The sequence below is a fragment of the Lygodium microphyllum genome, chromosome 23 (genome assembly GCF_053477565.2).
Source record: "Lygodium microphyllum isolate KBCC chromosome 23, Lygodium_microphyllum_v1.1.10, whole genome shotgun sequence".
Taxonomy (NCBI): Eukaryota; Viridiplantae; Streptophyta; class Polypodiopsida; order Schizaeales; family Lygodiaceae; genus Lygodium; species Lygodium microphyllum.
In genome coordinates this window covers 85,988,580-86,005,317 of record NC_141157.1, presented here as the reverse complement: position 1 = coordinate 86,005,317, position 16,738 = coordinate 85,988,580, and the positions used below count along the sequence as shown (strand labels likewise).

The window sequence follows — 16,738 nt, the reverse complement described above, 5'->3', positions numbered from 1 at the left end:
TCAGTTAATTGAGAGTGCTACCACAAGAAATGCATTATTGTTGGGACAGTCAAGTGGTTTTGGGGGCAGCATTAACCATGACAAATCTGAAAAATTTTCAGCAAAGAAGCCATTTGGTAAACAAGTTTCTCAGATTTCTCAAAGCACAGGTAAATCTTGGCAGTTCAAGAAGAAGCCAGCCAAGTTCTTTAGACAGCAGACAAAGGACCAGAAGAAACCTTTTGTGCGCAAGTCTCTTGAAGAGAGAAAGGCTTTAATGGCTGAGAGGAAATGCTTTATCTGTGAGTAGACTGGTCATATTGCGTCTAACTGTCCGGACAAGAATAAGAGACCAGCTGATGATGATAAAGAGGACAGTAAAGGAAATAAGCCCAAACCTTCAGCAGGTTTAGTGCCTGATATGTTGGGAGACAAGCCACACTCGGATGCTAATGAGCTTTGCAGAGCTTGGGGTAAAGTTAGGGATCGACATGTACTCATTTTCTTTGATCCTGGAGCTAAGGCAAACTTTATCTCACCAGAGTTGGCTTCTACTTTGGGCATTAGAGCAGATGAGATGGGCTACACAGCAGAGGCAGGGTTAGCGTGTCCTGGCCATTCAGAGTCTGTGACACCCATTCTTGGAAAGCTACGTTGTCGAAGCCGCCAAGGATAGACAGAAGGCATATGCGGATTTGAAGCGTCAAGATAGAGTCTTCAAAGAAGGAGACATGGTCTTCATTCGCGTACGCCCTAAGAAGAGTTCCCTATCCTTAGGAGATTTCAAGATGCTAAGTCCAAGGTATTGTGGACCATACAAGATCCTCAAGTGCCTAGGACCTAATGCTTATAGATTGCATTTCCCTGAGAAGCTAAAAGTTCATAATGTATTCCATATCCTCCTATTGAAGAAGTATTTACCTAATCCTAACCATGTACTTGATGACCAACAAGTTGTAATGCCTAGTCAAGGAGTCCTTGAACTAAGGCCTGACAGGATCTTAGATGTTAGGGAGAGACAACTAAGATCCAGAACCTTGAGAGAATGCCTCGTCCAGTGGAAAGATTACCTCGAAGAGGATGCCACTTGGATAGATGAAGGCACTCTCAACCATCAATATCCCCAGCTTATCTTGAGAAGAGGACATCTCAATTTCTCCAAGGGGGAGAGAATGTAACAAATCCGAAATAATAAGAAGCATTTTGCATATGAATGCCCTCTTACGATAGGATAATTATTAGGGATAATATTTTTGAATTGGGCAATTTTTTTTAAATTATTCCCTCCTTCCCCGAGCCGACTGTCGTGCTGGGGGAGAGGGAGGGAAGGGTGGATGACTAAGCATCCTTGTTGGACGCTCTCGAGGGGACGTAGCCATGCTAAACGCCGCATGGGGGAGGGAGGATCCCCTTCCCTCTCCCTATAAGAACCATACTCAAGGAAGCTGGAGAGGAGGGAAAAATTGTGACTCCACCAAGAAGCCGAGTCGCCACGCTGCCGTTGCAACGCCGTGAGCTGCTGCATCATTGGCCGCTGCCAGAAAGCTCGAGGAGGGAGTGAAGAGTAGTTTGATGCTGTTGAGTGTGTCGTGAAGGGAGAGACCCTGTCGCTGTCGTGTGGAGGGAGGAGTCGTCATCTACTGTTGCAGTCCATCCAGTGGGGTTGTCGTGAGAGGAAGAGATGTCGTTGCAGTCTCCGCTTGCCACAACCATTCGCCATGAAGCCGCCAGCTGACCACAAAGTCGCCCTTTCTCCTTCCACATGGGCTTCTTTCATATCTAGAGAAGCCTTGGAAGCTTCTTGGTTCTAAGGTTTGGCCTCCTAGGAAGCCCCCCTTCCTATAGCTCCTTAAGACTAACCCCACAAATTTTCTCTCTAAGGCCCCTTTTATACCCTTTTGCTTATTTCCCCCACAAAACCTTCTTTCGGGCCCCCTCCTAGACCTAGTTCTTGTGGACTTGCTAAAACACCCTCCTGCCCCCAGAAAATCCAAAGCCTTTCATGTGCTCTTGCATATAACACCCCCCATACACGAAATTTCCTCCCTAGGGGCCCTTTCATATCTTTGTTTTCCCCCCTTACAAAAAGAAAAGAGGGTTTTAAGGGTCTTTTGACACCTTCTTTCTGTCCAGCATGTCCAGAACATCACTAAATCAGAGCTGAAAAACCCTGTTCCTGTGTGGCATGGTCATTACTTCCTTTAGTTCCTGCATTGGAGAAGCCAACAGCTGCTCCTGAACCTGGACAGTGAGGCTCTTGCCTTAGCAAAAGTGCAAAGAAAACACAAAACTATACCTTCGATGGAATCGGCCCATCATGCAGAGCATTTCCTCTGAGAATAGAGAGAGAGTTGACCAGAGGGAGCAAGCTCTACCTCCGTACATGAGTCAGAGACGAATAAGTACTCTCCATAGCTGATGAAATTGCAGCAATTTGCCCTCAGCTCCACAAAACTTTCTTCTCAGATTTGCTCCTGATGCCCATTACGTGTTTTTAAAAATGCTCTCTCTCTCTCTCTCTCTCTCTCTTTTGGGAATTTGTGCCACATGGCATACATGTAACAATTTTTTTGTTCAAACCTTTCGGTCTAAAATTCTCCATGATCAGTGCAAAATTTAACCTCGGTACAGACCAGAGAATTAATTATCGTGCAAAAACGAAGATAATGATCCGAATAGATTCTAGGTTCCAAAAATAGTAACTCCCTAAATTTTAGGGATGGTGATCCCTGCATTCCTCGAGTTGTTCTGAGCAACTTTTATGATTGCAACAACATCAAAAAGTGTAATGTGGCTCAGTTATAGTGACTTTTATTCCGTGAGCATTCTCACATGTGTATCTTCTGTCGTGGCCGGATTCACTGTCTTGCACCATCTCCAGTGGCTAAGCACACAATCCCAAACCATTGGTGTTCTATTCTTCAGTGCCATTCAATATGGAAATGGCCCTAAGGCTCAGACAAACCATTAGTCCAATTTGTCCCAATGGTTGCCTCTTCTGGCCATGCAAAGATCCGAGCTTATTCCAAGAGAACTTTGGGGATAAAAAGTAACAACAACTAAAGAAAAGAAAAATAAAATATTTATATAAGTAAATAAGGAAAGCAACTGCAAAAAGTATCACCACCTGGTGATAGCAACACACGCCCTAACATTTTGTATGTAGTATCTGAGGTGAGCAGGTATATGCGTAGCCTACGAACCATACATTGGCAAGCTGTTAAGCGGATCTTTAGATATTTGCAAGGTACTCAGTCACATACATTATTAATTCCTAGGAGGGGAGACTTGCACTTACAGGCTTACAATGATTCAGATTGGGCTGGTGATGCAGACACTAGGCAGTCTACTAGTGGACACTTTCTTTCTAGGCCGTTCATGCATTTCATGGCTAAGCAAGTAATAGCCTACAATGGCTATCTCGTCTTGTGAGGCTGAGTACAAGGCAGCCTTCACGGCAACAGTGGAATGTGTATGGTTGCGCAAATTGTTGGCTGATCTACATTTACCATTGGAGGGTCTTGCACCCATTTTTTTTGATAGTCAGAGTGCTGTTGCAGTAGTACGAAATCCTATGTTTCATGCTCGCACGAAACACATAGAGGTGCATTACCATTATGTTAGAGAGAGATGCTAAGCAGGAGAGATCAACTTGATGTATGTACCCACACAAAAAAATGTTGCAAACATTTTCACCAAGGCACTACTACGCGAGAAGTTTGAGGCTTTTCAAAAGTCCTTAAACTTGTTACCCTTTGGTGATTGATCATCCTTGTACTTTATCACATTGGCATTGCAGGGGGGTGTTAGAATTTACCGATTCTATGGGCAGTACTATCCAATGTAATTTGTGTGGTGTGGACACTTTTTAAAGTGTCAATGTAAGGTGTTTACACCTAGTGTCTTAGAAAAAGTAGTGATACTAGGCTCTAGAGTAAAATAAACCTAACTCTTGTTAGTTGGTGGAAGACTGGTTAGGTCAACCCTTGACCTAAACATAAGTTGTACTTTCACTCTATCTTTTATTCTAGCAAGTACACTCCTCTTTTTTCTTTAACTCACTCTCTTGTTGTCATTGTCTCTCCTCTCTCTCTCTCTATAGTTGGCTGCCATTTTTCAACATTTTCTTTGTTGTAAACCTTAATTTACAATAAAAATTAGGGTTTAGTAGTTGCCTCGGGAAGCATGCCAAACATTGAAGACTCCAATGCCTAGATTATTCAGGGCTGAAGGTGATTTTTAGTTGAAATTAGGTGGAGGATCAGCCAACCATCAAATTTGGGACATTTTCACTCTTCTCGAAGTGTGTAAAGGCCAATTGATTGCTCAATCAAGTGGCAAATCAGATAGAAGGCTAGTTGGTCACTTTGGATAGCAAGGGGAGTTTGCATTGTGAAGGGGATTGGGAGAATCCCATTGTAAATCAACTTCTACTTCAATAAAGCTAAAGAAATATGGAAAGGTGTGCTAGTTTTGGGGCGAATCGGGTGTCCATTGACCAAAGATTAGTAGGTAAATTTGTATTATTAGTTTTCCAACAACTGCTTGGTGCTGTAATTAAGTTTTAATAAGGGAATCACCACCCATCCACGTAAGGAAGGCTGGTTTCATGGTTCCATTGCTAGGATACCCTCAAATCCTTTGAATTGGTGGGTTGATGGCACTTGATTGCAACTTGGGATCATTGCAATCTTGCTGAAATTGTTCTCAGCAGTGAATTACAGCAAGCGTGTCTTCACACAGTGATACATGATCAAATGGAGAGGATGCATCACACCTTGGTCATTCATGTGGTGAAGGGGGAAATGCAATGACTAATGTTGGACATGGTTCTCAGCATGGTCAACAAGCTGATAATGTGGGAAATGACCCAAATGTTGGCACTTCTATGCATCAAGAGGCTGATGACCAGCAAGAGGTTGAAGAATTCGATGATAGCTTCAAGGATTGGATGCGAAATAAAGGCTGAACATCAGGGCAGATTTGAAAATAGGGCTAGAAAGAGAAACAAATGGCAGAGAAAGAGTGGGAAAGAAAATGCACGACATAAAGAATCGATGGCTGCAAACAAATGCTTTATTTATGAGTAGGAAGGGCACATAACAAGGAGCTATCCTAATGGGTAGCAAGCTGGAAAAGATAATAATAGGGAAAAGAAAGGCAAAACTACTGTTGGTTTAGTGTCTCATATATAGCTAGATCAGCCTAGTGATGATAGTATTAACTTTTATAGGACATGGGCCAAAATTAGAGATCACCATGCATTGATTTTCTTGATCCAGGGGCACAATCAAATTTCATCTCTCTTGGTACGGTAACCCTTTTATGCATTGGAGAGAATGAGATGGGGCCTATGGGTGAGATTAGTATGGCATGCAAGGGACACACAGAGCCGGTCACTCCTATTATTGAAAGCTTTATTTATACATTTAGAGTTATGTGGACAACAAAGAGTTCTTTATTTCTCCTTTAGAAGGATGTGATATCTTGCTTGGTATGCCTTGGTGCCATCGTGTGCGTGGAGTGATTAATGCTTATGATAAGATTGTGACTCTCTTTCACATAGGCAAAGTTTATAGTTTTGGGTGTAAAGTTGAAAGGGGAATTTGTCCTTGTTGTAACTGCTTTTGCTATTTTCAAAGTAATGAAAAATTATCATTCAACTTGGTTTTCACTAAGGATAAGAGTGATAATGAAAATATTGGGAATGTGACTCGTTTGGATAAAGATCGCATGTCATTTTTGCAAATGTATGTTTGAAAGGCTTGAGGATCATAGCATAGATTTGATCCTTGGTAGTAGCCCTCCTAATAAGCCACCTTACAAAGTTGGTGCAGCTTAGCAAGAGGAGATAACAAGCCAGGTTAATGAGCTGTTAAGGGTTGATTCAGCCGAGTTTATCTCCGTTTTGTTCGCCAGTGCTAGTGCAAAAGAAGGATGGGTCATGACACATGTGCATTGAGTATTATGCTTTGAACAAAATCATGATAAAGAATATATTTCCAATCCCTAGGATCAATGATATCTTGGACACAAATTGCAAGGGCAAGCCATTTTCAGCCACAGAGATTTAAAAATGGTGACCATCAGATTCATACTAGGCTTGAGGATGTATCCAAGATGACCTTCCGAACATCTTTTGGTTTGCATGAGTTTCTTGCCATGCCATTTGGGCTTACAAATGTTCCTGCCATGTTCAATAGAATGATGGATCACATCTTTCAATAGCGCAGGGAATTTGTGGGCACTTTCTTTGATGACATGATTGTCTTTTTGAAGAATGAGACTGAGCATTGCAAGCATTTGGGGATAGTATTCAATGAGGCGTGCAGACATCAATTGTTGATTAATGACAAGAAAAGTGAATTCTTTTTGCATGAGATTCATTTTTTTGGCCACATTGTATTGGCTAATGGCATTTGTATAGATCTTGCTAAGGTTGATGCAATTTGTTCATGGCCATATCTTCACATTGTTTAAGTACCATGGTATGCTAGAGTCCATCATTAGTGATTGTGACCCATGGATGACAAGTTTGTTTTGGAAAGGATTATTTGAGAATTTGTGCACAATATTGAAATTCTCTTCATCCTTCCATCCACAAACTGAGTGTCAGTTTGAGAAGGCTAACTCCATAGTTTTAGATATTTTAAAGTGCCATGTATTAGATCACGAAGTACAGTGGGAACAATATTTCCCGTTGGTTGAGTTTGCATATAACAATACGATAGGTCCACTAGTAAGGCTCCTTTTGTAGAGGGTGGTAAGAAAGTACCCCCCATTTTGCACACAAAAGATAAGATCTTTGAGGCTGATCGCTATGTGGAGAGGATGGATGTAGCTAAATAGAAGGTTAAGTATACTCTTTAAAAATCACAAGATAAGCAAAAGAGAGCAGCTAATCGTCATAGGTGTGCTTTGCACTTTGTAGAGGGCGATTATGTGTTGTTGCATTTTGAAAAGGCATGGTTGAAAAAGATGAAGGGCAAAGAGAGATTGTATCCAAAGCTGAGTATGCAATACTATGGGCCATTTCAAATGTTGGAGAGGATTAGTGATGCATGTTATGGGCTGAAATTGTCTCTACATTGGCGGATACACAATGCCTTTCATGTGAGCATGCTTAGGCATTTTCATGGTGATGTGCTAGAGGATGTATTTGCTAAAATTTAGCGTGAGGTTGAAGACTCAATGAGATATTGGTACTATAGCAGATTTTGGCACACAAAGAGTGGAAGATTAGAGGCAAGGTTTCTAGATGGTACTTGGTGAATTTTCAGAATCATTCACCAATGGATGTGAAATGGATGGAGGAGGATGACTTGGAAGACTATCCTTAGTTGTTGCAGCTTTATCTTGATGCTCTCCAATTAGAGCCGACTTTAGATTGGGCTCAATTAGGTTCAGTAGAGTAGGGGTCCAGAGTATTATTTGATGCTTGTGAGGGAGCTAGCACCTCCGCTTCTCAGTGATGGACAACTCTAGATGTAGTGGATCTTGGATGTATTCAGCACACATTCAAGGTATTGTAGCTGATAGTATGTTTGCCAAGAGATCACTATTTAGTGTCCTAGGCACTATGTTTGGTATGCATATGCTATGGCTTATTATTTGTAGCTTTGAAATTGTACATTTGCATGAGTTAATGATTGTCAGGGGTTGATTATTGTATGCTGGTTTTTAGTGTACAATCATTAATTTTTAGTGGTATTCAGCTGATTTTATGGACAACATCATATGTTATGATGCCATTGGTGTTTCAGCCATGGTTTATGCTATACTATGGTTTAGTTTTGTCAAATATGATTAATAAATCCATTGCATTATAATTTGGCAATGTTTTTGAGATTCTTATGTTATGTTATGTTATATTGGTTAGTGATTTTCAGCATGTGTTAGGCATGTAGAATGGTTGATCAACAATGCACAATGTTGTATTGACTATGATGCCTTGTGGAAATTCTCGCATAATACTTTGCTTTTGATGCATCTGGTAGTGCAATCGGGAACGATTACAAGGATTTTAAGGGGGAGGGTTATCATGAGGACATGTATTTTTGCAAGCCTCACTTAACATGTGAATTAATATTTTAATTACATGTACATGTGAGGTGCAATTGTAGTTAGTGCAAATTAATGAGCCTGAGACTCAAGTGAATCAACAAATGTCAAAGGCAAAAGTGCCAATTAGTTATGTCGCATAGATACTAGGTGGCATCTGGTGCCAGTTATTGACCTAAGTCATTTATTTGGCTATATGTGTCAGTTTGGTGACACTAGAGATGTGGCATTTGATGGTACTTAACACCTATCTGATGGTCAAAAATGACATAGGGACACTTGGAAGATGAATGGCATAGCCAATTGAATTATTGATTAGCAAGACTAATTTTTTGGGTACCAAAATAATTATTATATTAATATAATAATGTGGATAATGCTAAAAATTCATTTTGAAAGGTTGCTACTTGTTAAATTTTCCAAAGGGAGGTTGGTAAAAACGTGAGGAAGGTTGGAAGAGCAAAAATGAAGGCTTAGAGAGAGAGGATCATTCATTCTTGTTGAAAACACATCGTGAGGAGTTGGAGTAGCCATCGTGAGCTAAGTTTCAGCCATTACCAATAGGCGTCTCTTGATTTGGAGTAGCCGATAGCTACACAAGATCTTAGGTAGTCAGGTGACTCTCCCAAGCAAAATGTTGGATCTAAGGGTGTTGAAAAATGGCAGCCAGCTATGGAGAGAGAGAGGAGAGACAATGACAGCAAGAGAGTGAGCTGAAACAAAAAGAGTAGAGTGTGCTTGAATGAAAGATAGAGTGAAAGTGCAACTTATGTTTAGGCCAAGGGTTGACCTAACCAACCTTCCACTAACTAACTAGAGTTAGGTTTATTTTACTCTAGGACCTAGTGTCACTACTTTAAGTTTCTAAGACATTAGATGTACACACCTTACATTGACACTTTAATAAGTGTCCACACCACACAAATTACATTGGGTGCTCCCCATAGAATCGGCAAATTCTAACACCCCCCTGCAGTGTCAATGTGATGAAGTACAAGGATGATTAATCACCAAAGGGTAACAAGTTTAAGGACTTTTGAAAAGCCTCAAACTTCTCGCATGATAGTGCCTTGGTGAAAATGTTTGCAACATTTTTCTGTGTGGGTACATATATCAAGTTGATCTTTTCTGCATAGCATCTCTCTCTGACATAATGGTAATGTACCTCTATTGTGTTTCGTGCGAGCATGAAACACAGGATTTTGTGCTACTGTAATAGCACTCGGACTTTCAAAAAGAATGGGTGTGGGACCCTCCAATGGTAAATGTAGATCAGCCAACAATCTGTGCAACCATACACATTAAACTGTTGCCGTGAAGGTTGCCTTGTACTTAGTCTCGCAAGACGAGGTAGCCACTGTAGGCTGTTTCTTGCTTAGCCATGAAATTCATGAACGGTCTAGAAAGAAATAGTGTTTACTAGTAGACTGCCTAGTTTCTGTATCACCAGCCCAATCTGAATCACTGTAAGCTTGTAAGTGCAAGTCTCCCTCCTTAGGAATTAATAATGCATGTGACTGAGTACCTTGCAAATATTTGAAGATCCGTTTAATAGCTTGCCAATGTATGGTCCATGGTGTATGCATATACCTGCTCACCTGAGATATTGTATAACTGAATGTCAGGGCATGTTTTGCAAAGATAAATAAGACAGCCAACAGCCTGGCTGTAAATTGTAACATCAGACATCTCTTCACCATCATGCATAGACAGCTTTAAGCCTGGCTCCATAGGAGTGCACATAGTTTTGCAATCTTGCATACTAAACCTATGTAATAGCTTATCCACATATTGTGACTGTGACATGATGATACCATGCTGATTAGAAAGTGCCTGTGTATCTTTTGAGTCCCATTTTCTCCGATCCTCGATAGGAGGAAGAGGAGGGGCAGTAGCAGTAGCAACACCAATACCACCAGCAGCAGCACCGGCAACTTGTCCTTGAGCGTTACGTTGAGGTGACTGAGGTGTAAGACCTCCTGGTCGTTGCAAATCACCTATAACATAGTTCCACAAGTCCTTTGCCACAAGAAGGTTATGGACCATAAAACTCCACAGTGGTTAGTTTGAGCCATCAAGTTTGTCCTCCTAAGTGAGGACATCAAGTATGTTGCTTTGATCATTATTTCCTTGAAGTGCCATGTTGTCAATGATAAACAAAAATCTGCAGCCAAATACTTCAATGCGGAAGTATAGGGTATACTCCTTAGAGTACCAAAATCGCCCACGGGATTAAGAAACAAGTACCAAATTGTCACTCAAATGCCAAAGTGTGCACAATGCCACCCAAATCAACAGTCAGCCAGTAAATTACAGCACTATACTGCTGTACCACACCCGTCTCAAAATGTGTGCCCACAAAAGTACAAAATACAGCAACTTAATGTTGATTCTTACCAAAATTTACTGCATTTTTTCAAAATTCTTTGCCCAATCTGATTGTAACAGCAATTAAATGTTGCTGTACTGCTAGTTGCTTGCCTTGGAGTGCCTGTCGGGCAAAAGCCCCAAATTTCTTTCTAAAATTTCAAAGAAATTGAAGAAATTTGTACATTACAGTTGGAATTTCTGTAGAAATGTCGCCTGGGGATGTGTGTCAATAGTGAATAGTAGTTGAAATCTGCCTCGTGATGCATGCCAGATCCAAAAAACTGAAAAGCTCCAAATTTGTGGAGCCAATGTGAAAGAAATTGTGCAATGTCTATTAGTTTGGTAACAATTTGTGCAAAGGACCTCCAATCGGGCAAAACCCCCAAATTTTTGGTGGGAATGTCCAAGAAATTGAGAGATTTCTTTGAATTGGTTGTCAATTCGAACTCCGGAAGCAAAAATGAGCAAAAGCCCTAAATTTTTGGGCAGCATGAGCTGAGATTTGAGAAGAGATGGCTGAAATAGACTGGAAATTCCAGAAATTTTGAGAAAACCCCAAATCTGAAAATTACGGTTTTTGCACTTTTTAGGGTTTGCAGAAATTGGTGGGCAAGACTGAGAAAATGGCGGGTAGAGCTGAGAAAATGTCGGGCAAAGCTGAAAACAGCAGCAGCTCTTTCAAAACAGCAGCTCCTCGGGCTGCATGTAGGGCTGCGTGTGGGATTGCGTGTTGGACTGCGTGCAGGGTTACGCGCAGGCTGAAAACAACAGATTTGGAGTAGACGATTGAGCTGGACAGATCTAGAGCAAATGGACAGATTTGGAGCTAATGGCCGAATTGGACAGATCTGGAGTAAACAAGAGACGGCTCAGCTACAACTCCTCCACTTTAGCAGCACCTCACAGTAGCTGAAAACTCTTCCTCGAGCTGAGAACCAAGCTGGCAACAGTAGGACCTTGGGTAGGATGGCATTGGCTGACGGTAACTGAACATGATCCGCGTGTACGAGCTGCCCTGATACCAAATGTTGGAAAATGGCAGCCAGCTATGGAGAGAGAGAGGAGAGACAATGACAGCAAGAGAGTGAGTTGAAACAAAAAGAGTAGAGTGTACTTGCTTGAATGAAAGATAGAGTGAAAGTACAACTTATGTTTAGGTCAAGAGTTGACCTAACCAGCCTTCCACCAGCTAACTAGAGTTAGGTTTATTTTACTCTAGAGCCTAGTGTCACTACTTTTAGTTTCTAAGACACTAGGTGTACACACCTTACATTGACACTTTAATAAGTGTCCACACCTCACAAATTACATTGGGTGTTGCCCATAGAATCGGTAAATTCTAATAGAGAGTGGAATTTGGGCATAAGACCTTGCATCAACTCGACTGTGGCTATGGCATTTCTGCTCTTCTAGGGGCAAACTATATCATATGAAAACCAGTGGGGGTGAGATTGGGGTTCTTGCCCTTGGAGAAGTTCTTGCAAGCCTTGGGAATTCAAGACATGCCTCATCAAATTTGACCAAGTGGTAAAGTTAGACCCATTGGAACAAGTCTTATCTGCAGATGCATACTTGGCTAATGCAGATGGATGGATGGCTTGAGGAGAGGAATAGATGGGTGGCATAAGATAGAAGGATAGCTAGGTGCTACATGAGGCATGGTAGTGCTTGGCATGGTGACTCTAGAGGTATGTCCCAAAGGAGTCGACTTTACTCGTGGATTATCCACATGTCGAAAAGGTATAGGATGACCCACTAGATATTGTCATGTCGGAAAATTGTGGGACCATGGAGGAGATGGGAGAATAGGGTGGGGCTTGAGATGTGCCAGTGGGATACCCTTGTGTATAGGTTCCCATGAATGGTTGGGATGGGGGGTAAATGCCCGCCATTGACGCATCTCCACCATTGGCGCATATCCACCACCCAGATGTGCAAAAGCAAAGGACCTAAAGGGATAGGATATACCTATATTTGAAGATCCTTTAAGTGTGGTGTGTGGTTGAATAGGTGAGATGGTGAATGGTGGTGTCAATGTAAATGTGGGTGTAGTGGAGAAGGTGGATCGGTGGTATAGATGTAATAGAAGTAAATGGAATTTATTTTTAGTAAATTGAAAATTAGATGATGTTTGAAATCATGATGTACTAACTTCATTATTCGAACTTTGAGACACAAAATTTGAAGGAAAACTTGAAGAAGGAAAATTTGAGTTTTCCTTATAAGATTAGTATTCACCCTCTTCAAGCTTAGATTTGTGTGAATTGAGTGAAGAGTACCTTTTTCTTGAATATTACCAACATCTTGCATGGAAATAGAAACATTAAAAGCATGAACAAAAGTAAACACTTTTGTATGTGACGCTAGGGTGAAAGGAGGTGAAGAATATTAAGGTATATAGTCCGTATCTACTTCTCCAATAGGATGGCTAGTCCCATATAGAGATTTTTTCCTTCTTGCAAAATCATTAGATCTGTGTAGAATCTAAGGGTGATCTGTAAAATGTCTCTCCACCAGTATTGAAACCTCGTTGGTGGGCAAGTTGTGAAGCCCAGTCGTGCTCGGTTCTTGGCATTAGGATGTTTTGGAGATTGAAGTGGTGAAGTAGTGTTTGAAATCATCTTTCCTTTGTGAATTTGTTTTTGATGAGGAGCTCTCCAATCAAAAGCCTAGGTTTCTTTAGCGAATACCTAGCTTTGATACCATGTAAAGGAATGCTCATCTATAGATAACAAACACAATTGTACGACAAAGAACACGATGATAAAGAATAGAGTTAGGATTAGGGTAACCCAAAGACAATGAACATTGAAGAAGATAATGAATGAATATATGTACGATGCTGAATGCAGCAAACACACTATGCAAAGGTAAAATATTGATCCTTGAACTCCGTGTCTCAAGGATTGAGGCATAGAGTATGAATTGGAGAGAGTGTCATACTCTAATGGTTCTTGAAACGGAGTATATAGCCTCTGGATAAGTCTAGCAGAAGAAAATGCAGCAATGTGGAGGTGAATTAGTGATAGACGGTACAGGCAGTAGTGTAGTTCAGCAAAACACAGCTAGATGGTGATGTGGCAGTTGGGCAACAGGCTGGAACAGCAAAACAAATAGTCATCACCAAATTAAGACTCATCCAACCATATTGCGTTTTGCCTTGTGCCTGGGGTAATTCTAAAACTTGAGCAAATAGTGGAGTTTCTTCCTTAGTAATCTTGTACTTGTGAAGTACTCACATCTCCTTGCTGTGAAGAAGAGGAAAACTCCTCAAGCTCTTGCATATACACCATCATAGCATGCCCACCCTTGTGAAATATGGGCTTCACTTGGAGATGAGAAATAAAGGGTGGTACAGGGCAGGGCGGGGCGCAGGCTAGTGAGGAGGTTACCAGGTGCCTGATTACAGTGCCTTACATTAATTATTAATGTAATCAACAGCCCCCCTAAATAAAGGGATGTGTCGGGTGAGACAGCAATGGCGCCAAGAGATACAGGATGGCCTGAATGTGAGTTGGGAGGTTGGTGGAACTGCGTGAACCTGATGACCTTCATGTTAGAGGCGTGTGCAGGGCAGAGAGAGAGAGAGAGAGAGAGAGAGAGAGAAGGGGGGGGGTTGTGAAAAAAAAAGAGAGAGGATATGGGGCTGAAAATGCACGGACTGTTAGTGGGCGACAACTGAGAGCAGGCTGGACTGTTATGGACTGGTGAGCAGACAGAAACTGTGATATGGGTGCACAGAGAGAGAGAGAGGGGGGGTGGGTGCGTGGGTGTGGGGGTGTTTGTGTGTGCAGATACAGGGTGATAACACTGACTGTCCCAGTAATGCTTACAGAGAGATGGCTGGTTCACACACAGATGGGTGCGTGCGTGTGCGCGTGTGCACAGAGAGAGAGAGAGAGAGAGAGAGAGATCTTCATGTATCTTTATGGTGGAAGGCAAGCAGGAACATGGGTGAAAGCAGTAGTAGAAGCAATGGCAGCAGGACTACGTATCACTATACTTGGACCTTCCATGATGGGTCTAAGTTCTATAAAGAACAGGGTTTTTCTCAAAAAGGAGAGGATGAATTTTGGTCAAGAATATGGAATGAAGGCTTTTTTCACAACGAGGAAGACTTGCGTCGGGTGGTTAGTTTCCTCTACTCTCAAGCTAGTCCTTTGTTATTTCTAGCTAGCTACCTTTCTTGACAGGCAATGATTTACTGCTGTTACTTTCCAGGAAGAATTTATCCGAATGCAGAAGGCTTTCATGAAGGAAAGAGCAAAGTTCACCCGGGGCCATGAAAGTGGCGGGGCAAGTGCTTATGGTAATCAGCAGGGTAGGGGACAAGAGTGGTATTGGGGTGGGTACCAAACTCCAGGAAATGCTCGGCCATTTTCGCAAGCGAACCATTATCGGGTTTTGGGCCTTGATCCGTAAGATAATTTGTTTCTCATTAGCTTTCTGTCAATTTGACCAAAGGGCCTTGTTTTTTGTGGGTCCATAAGCTCTAAATTGTGTTGCAATTTGGCACAGGTTGAAAGCAGGCACATATACCCAAGCTGATATAAAGGTACCTTTGCTTTATATCACTACATGTTGACTGGTGTGGTTCTCGTGTATTTGTCTTGTTGGGTCATAATATGATGCATATGATTCTTGACAACATTGAAAAGGAAACAATATGATCATTTTGGGTTGATTTCTGCGTGGCTGAGGATGTGCATTAATGAACACAATGCGATGACTGTTAAGAACATTAACTATTGCACATGACTCTCAGACCTAAAATACCTGGTCAGGCTAGCACAGGCAAGTACCAGCCTCATGCTTTATGCAAGCCTTCATCTTTGCATCTGTGCGTATGCAGATATGTTGTCTTTTAATGGTACTCTACTTGAGGCATAGAATTTTTGTGGAGCTTCCCAGAGTTGTTTCTAAGATTCTTTCAGCATTTGCTTATCATTTGCTGTGCAAGCCTTCTGCAGAAACTGAAGTCTGATTAAAATACCCTTCTTTTGAACTCTTGTATGGAGGATATGGCTTGTACATTTCATTTGGACTTCGGGTGGTTTATCTGCTGTTTGTTCAATGCCTTAGTATAATACTCTATCAACTTGGCCTCATTCCATTTTACCTACTACTTGTTCACTGCCTCAGTATGATACTCTTATCAGCTGCTTTACGTTTACAGGAATTATTTCGAAATACACTATCTGACATATCTATTTGTTATTACAGGCTGCTTATAGAGCCAAGGCTATGGAATATCATCCTGATAGAAATCAACACAGAAAAGGTATGATTGCTCTTCGTTTGAGTAATATAGCCAGTGGCTGTGGTTTGCACTTGTGGTAAGGTGACTTTTCACTGCCTGCAGAGTTTGCGGAGGCAAAATTCAGAGATGTGGTTGCAGCCTATGAAGCTCTAAAGAACTAAACTGTTGAATATTTTCCGAAGAAGAGGACTGTCATGCTATTGAAAAGTATTTGGTGGATGGGCGGTTTCTGTAGAGCATGCAGTTGGAAGGTATGCTGGTGGCGGTTCATTTATTTTGTATTTCTTTCATTCGGGCCTCCATGAGAACAGAGGGAACACTTTGCTATGCGTGCTGTTGCATTGTCTTCCTTACTAGAGACGCTGGTGGTTTGGGTGAATTGCGAGTTTTGAACAGTACCTTCTCACCTTCTCAAATGTAGGTAACCCAAGAGAGGGCTTGACATTTGTATATTGGAAGAAACTAAAAAATGATAGCTGGATAGTGGCTGCTTTTGGACAATTTCCCGTTAAGCTACATTCTTGGGAAGCATGTTAGGCAAAGCAGTATATGAATGCCAATGTCTCCAGCTTGTGCAATTGGTGCAGGGGTCCTTTTGGCTTTTGCTCGTATGGTAATGGCTGCCAAAAGATCAAGATAATATGAAGTCAGACCACACATAATTCCATGATATACCTTGTTAAAGTATTGTGGATGTTAACAACAAACTTGCTTTTGTCAGGACACTGAAGGGAGGCGATTCTTTCAATTTCTGTTGAAATAACTTGATTGTCATCAAATCATTAAAATCTAGAATATGCAATGCCTACTTTACCTATAATCAAGAACTTTACATTGTGAAAAAACATTACCTTCAATGTTTACGTGCATCTAAATATGCCTGTTTACATGAGCATATGGTCAAGTTCTTTGTGATTCTTCCATGGGTGAGTGATGTGATTATATTGTGATAAGATGAAATTGTGAAAATTGAATTAGGGACGTTAAATGATTCAATAGTTGCATAAGGGAAGCTATCAAAGATTGAAGTTCATATATTAGACATTTTGAAAACATTTATGTGAAAAT

General features: G+C 41.3%; 1 protein-coding gene across 3 annotated transcripts in view; it reads left to right on the top strand.

The window, feature by feature from the left end:
• Positions 1-16,494, top strand: part of LOC148016423 (uncharacterized) — a 43,500-nt gene extending 27,006 nt beyond the window's left edge. For 2 of the 3 annotated variants that reach the window (XM_087663814.1, XM_087663812.1), the window contains 5 exons: positions 14,349-14,540; positions 14,632-14,828; positions 14,929-14,965; positions 15,634-15,691; positions 15,773-16,490. In XM_087663814.1, the coding sequence (XP_087519940.1) occupies positions 14,349-14,540; positions 14,632-14,828; positions 14,929-14,965; positions 15,634-15,691; positions 15,773-15,831 (543 nt within the window). In that variant the 3' untranslated portion in view covers positions 15,832-16,490. Of the gene's footprint in view, positions 1-14,348; positions 14,541-14,631; positions 14,829-14,928; positions 14,966-15,633; positions 15,692-15,772 lie in introns of all 3 variants that reach the window. The other variant, XM_087663813.1, reaches the window with a different exon arrangement.
• Positions 16,495-16,738: the final 244 nt, after the last annotated feature.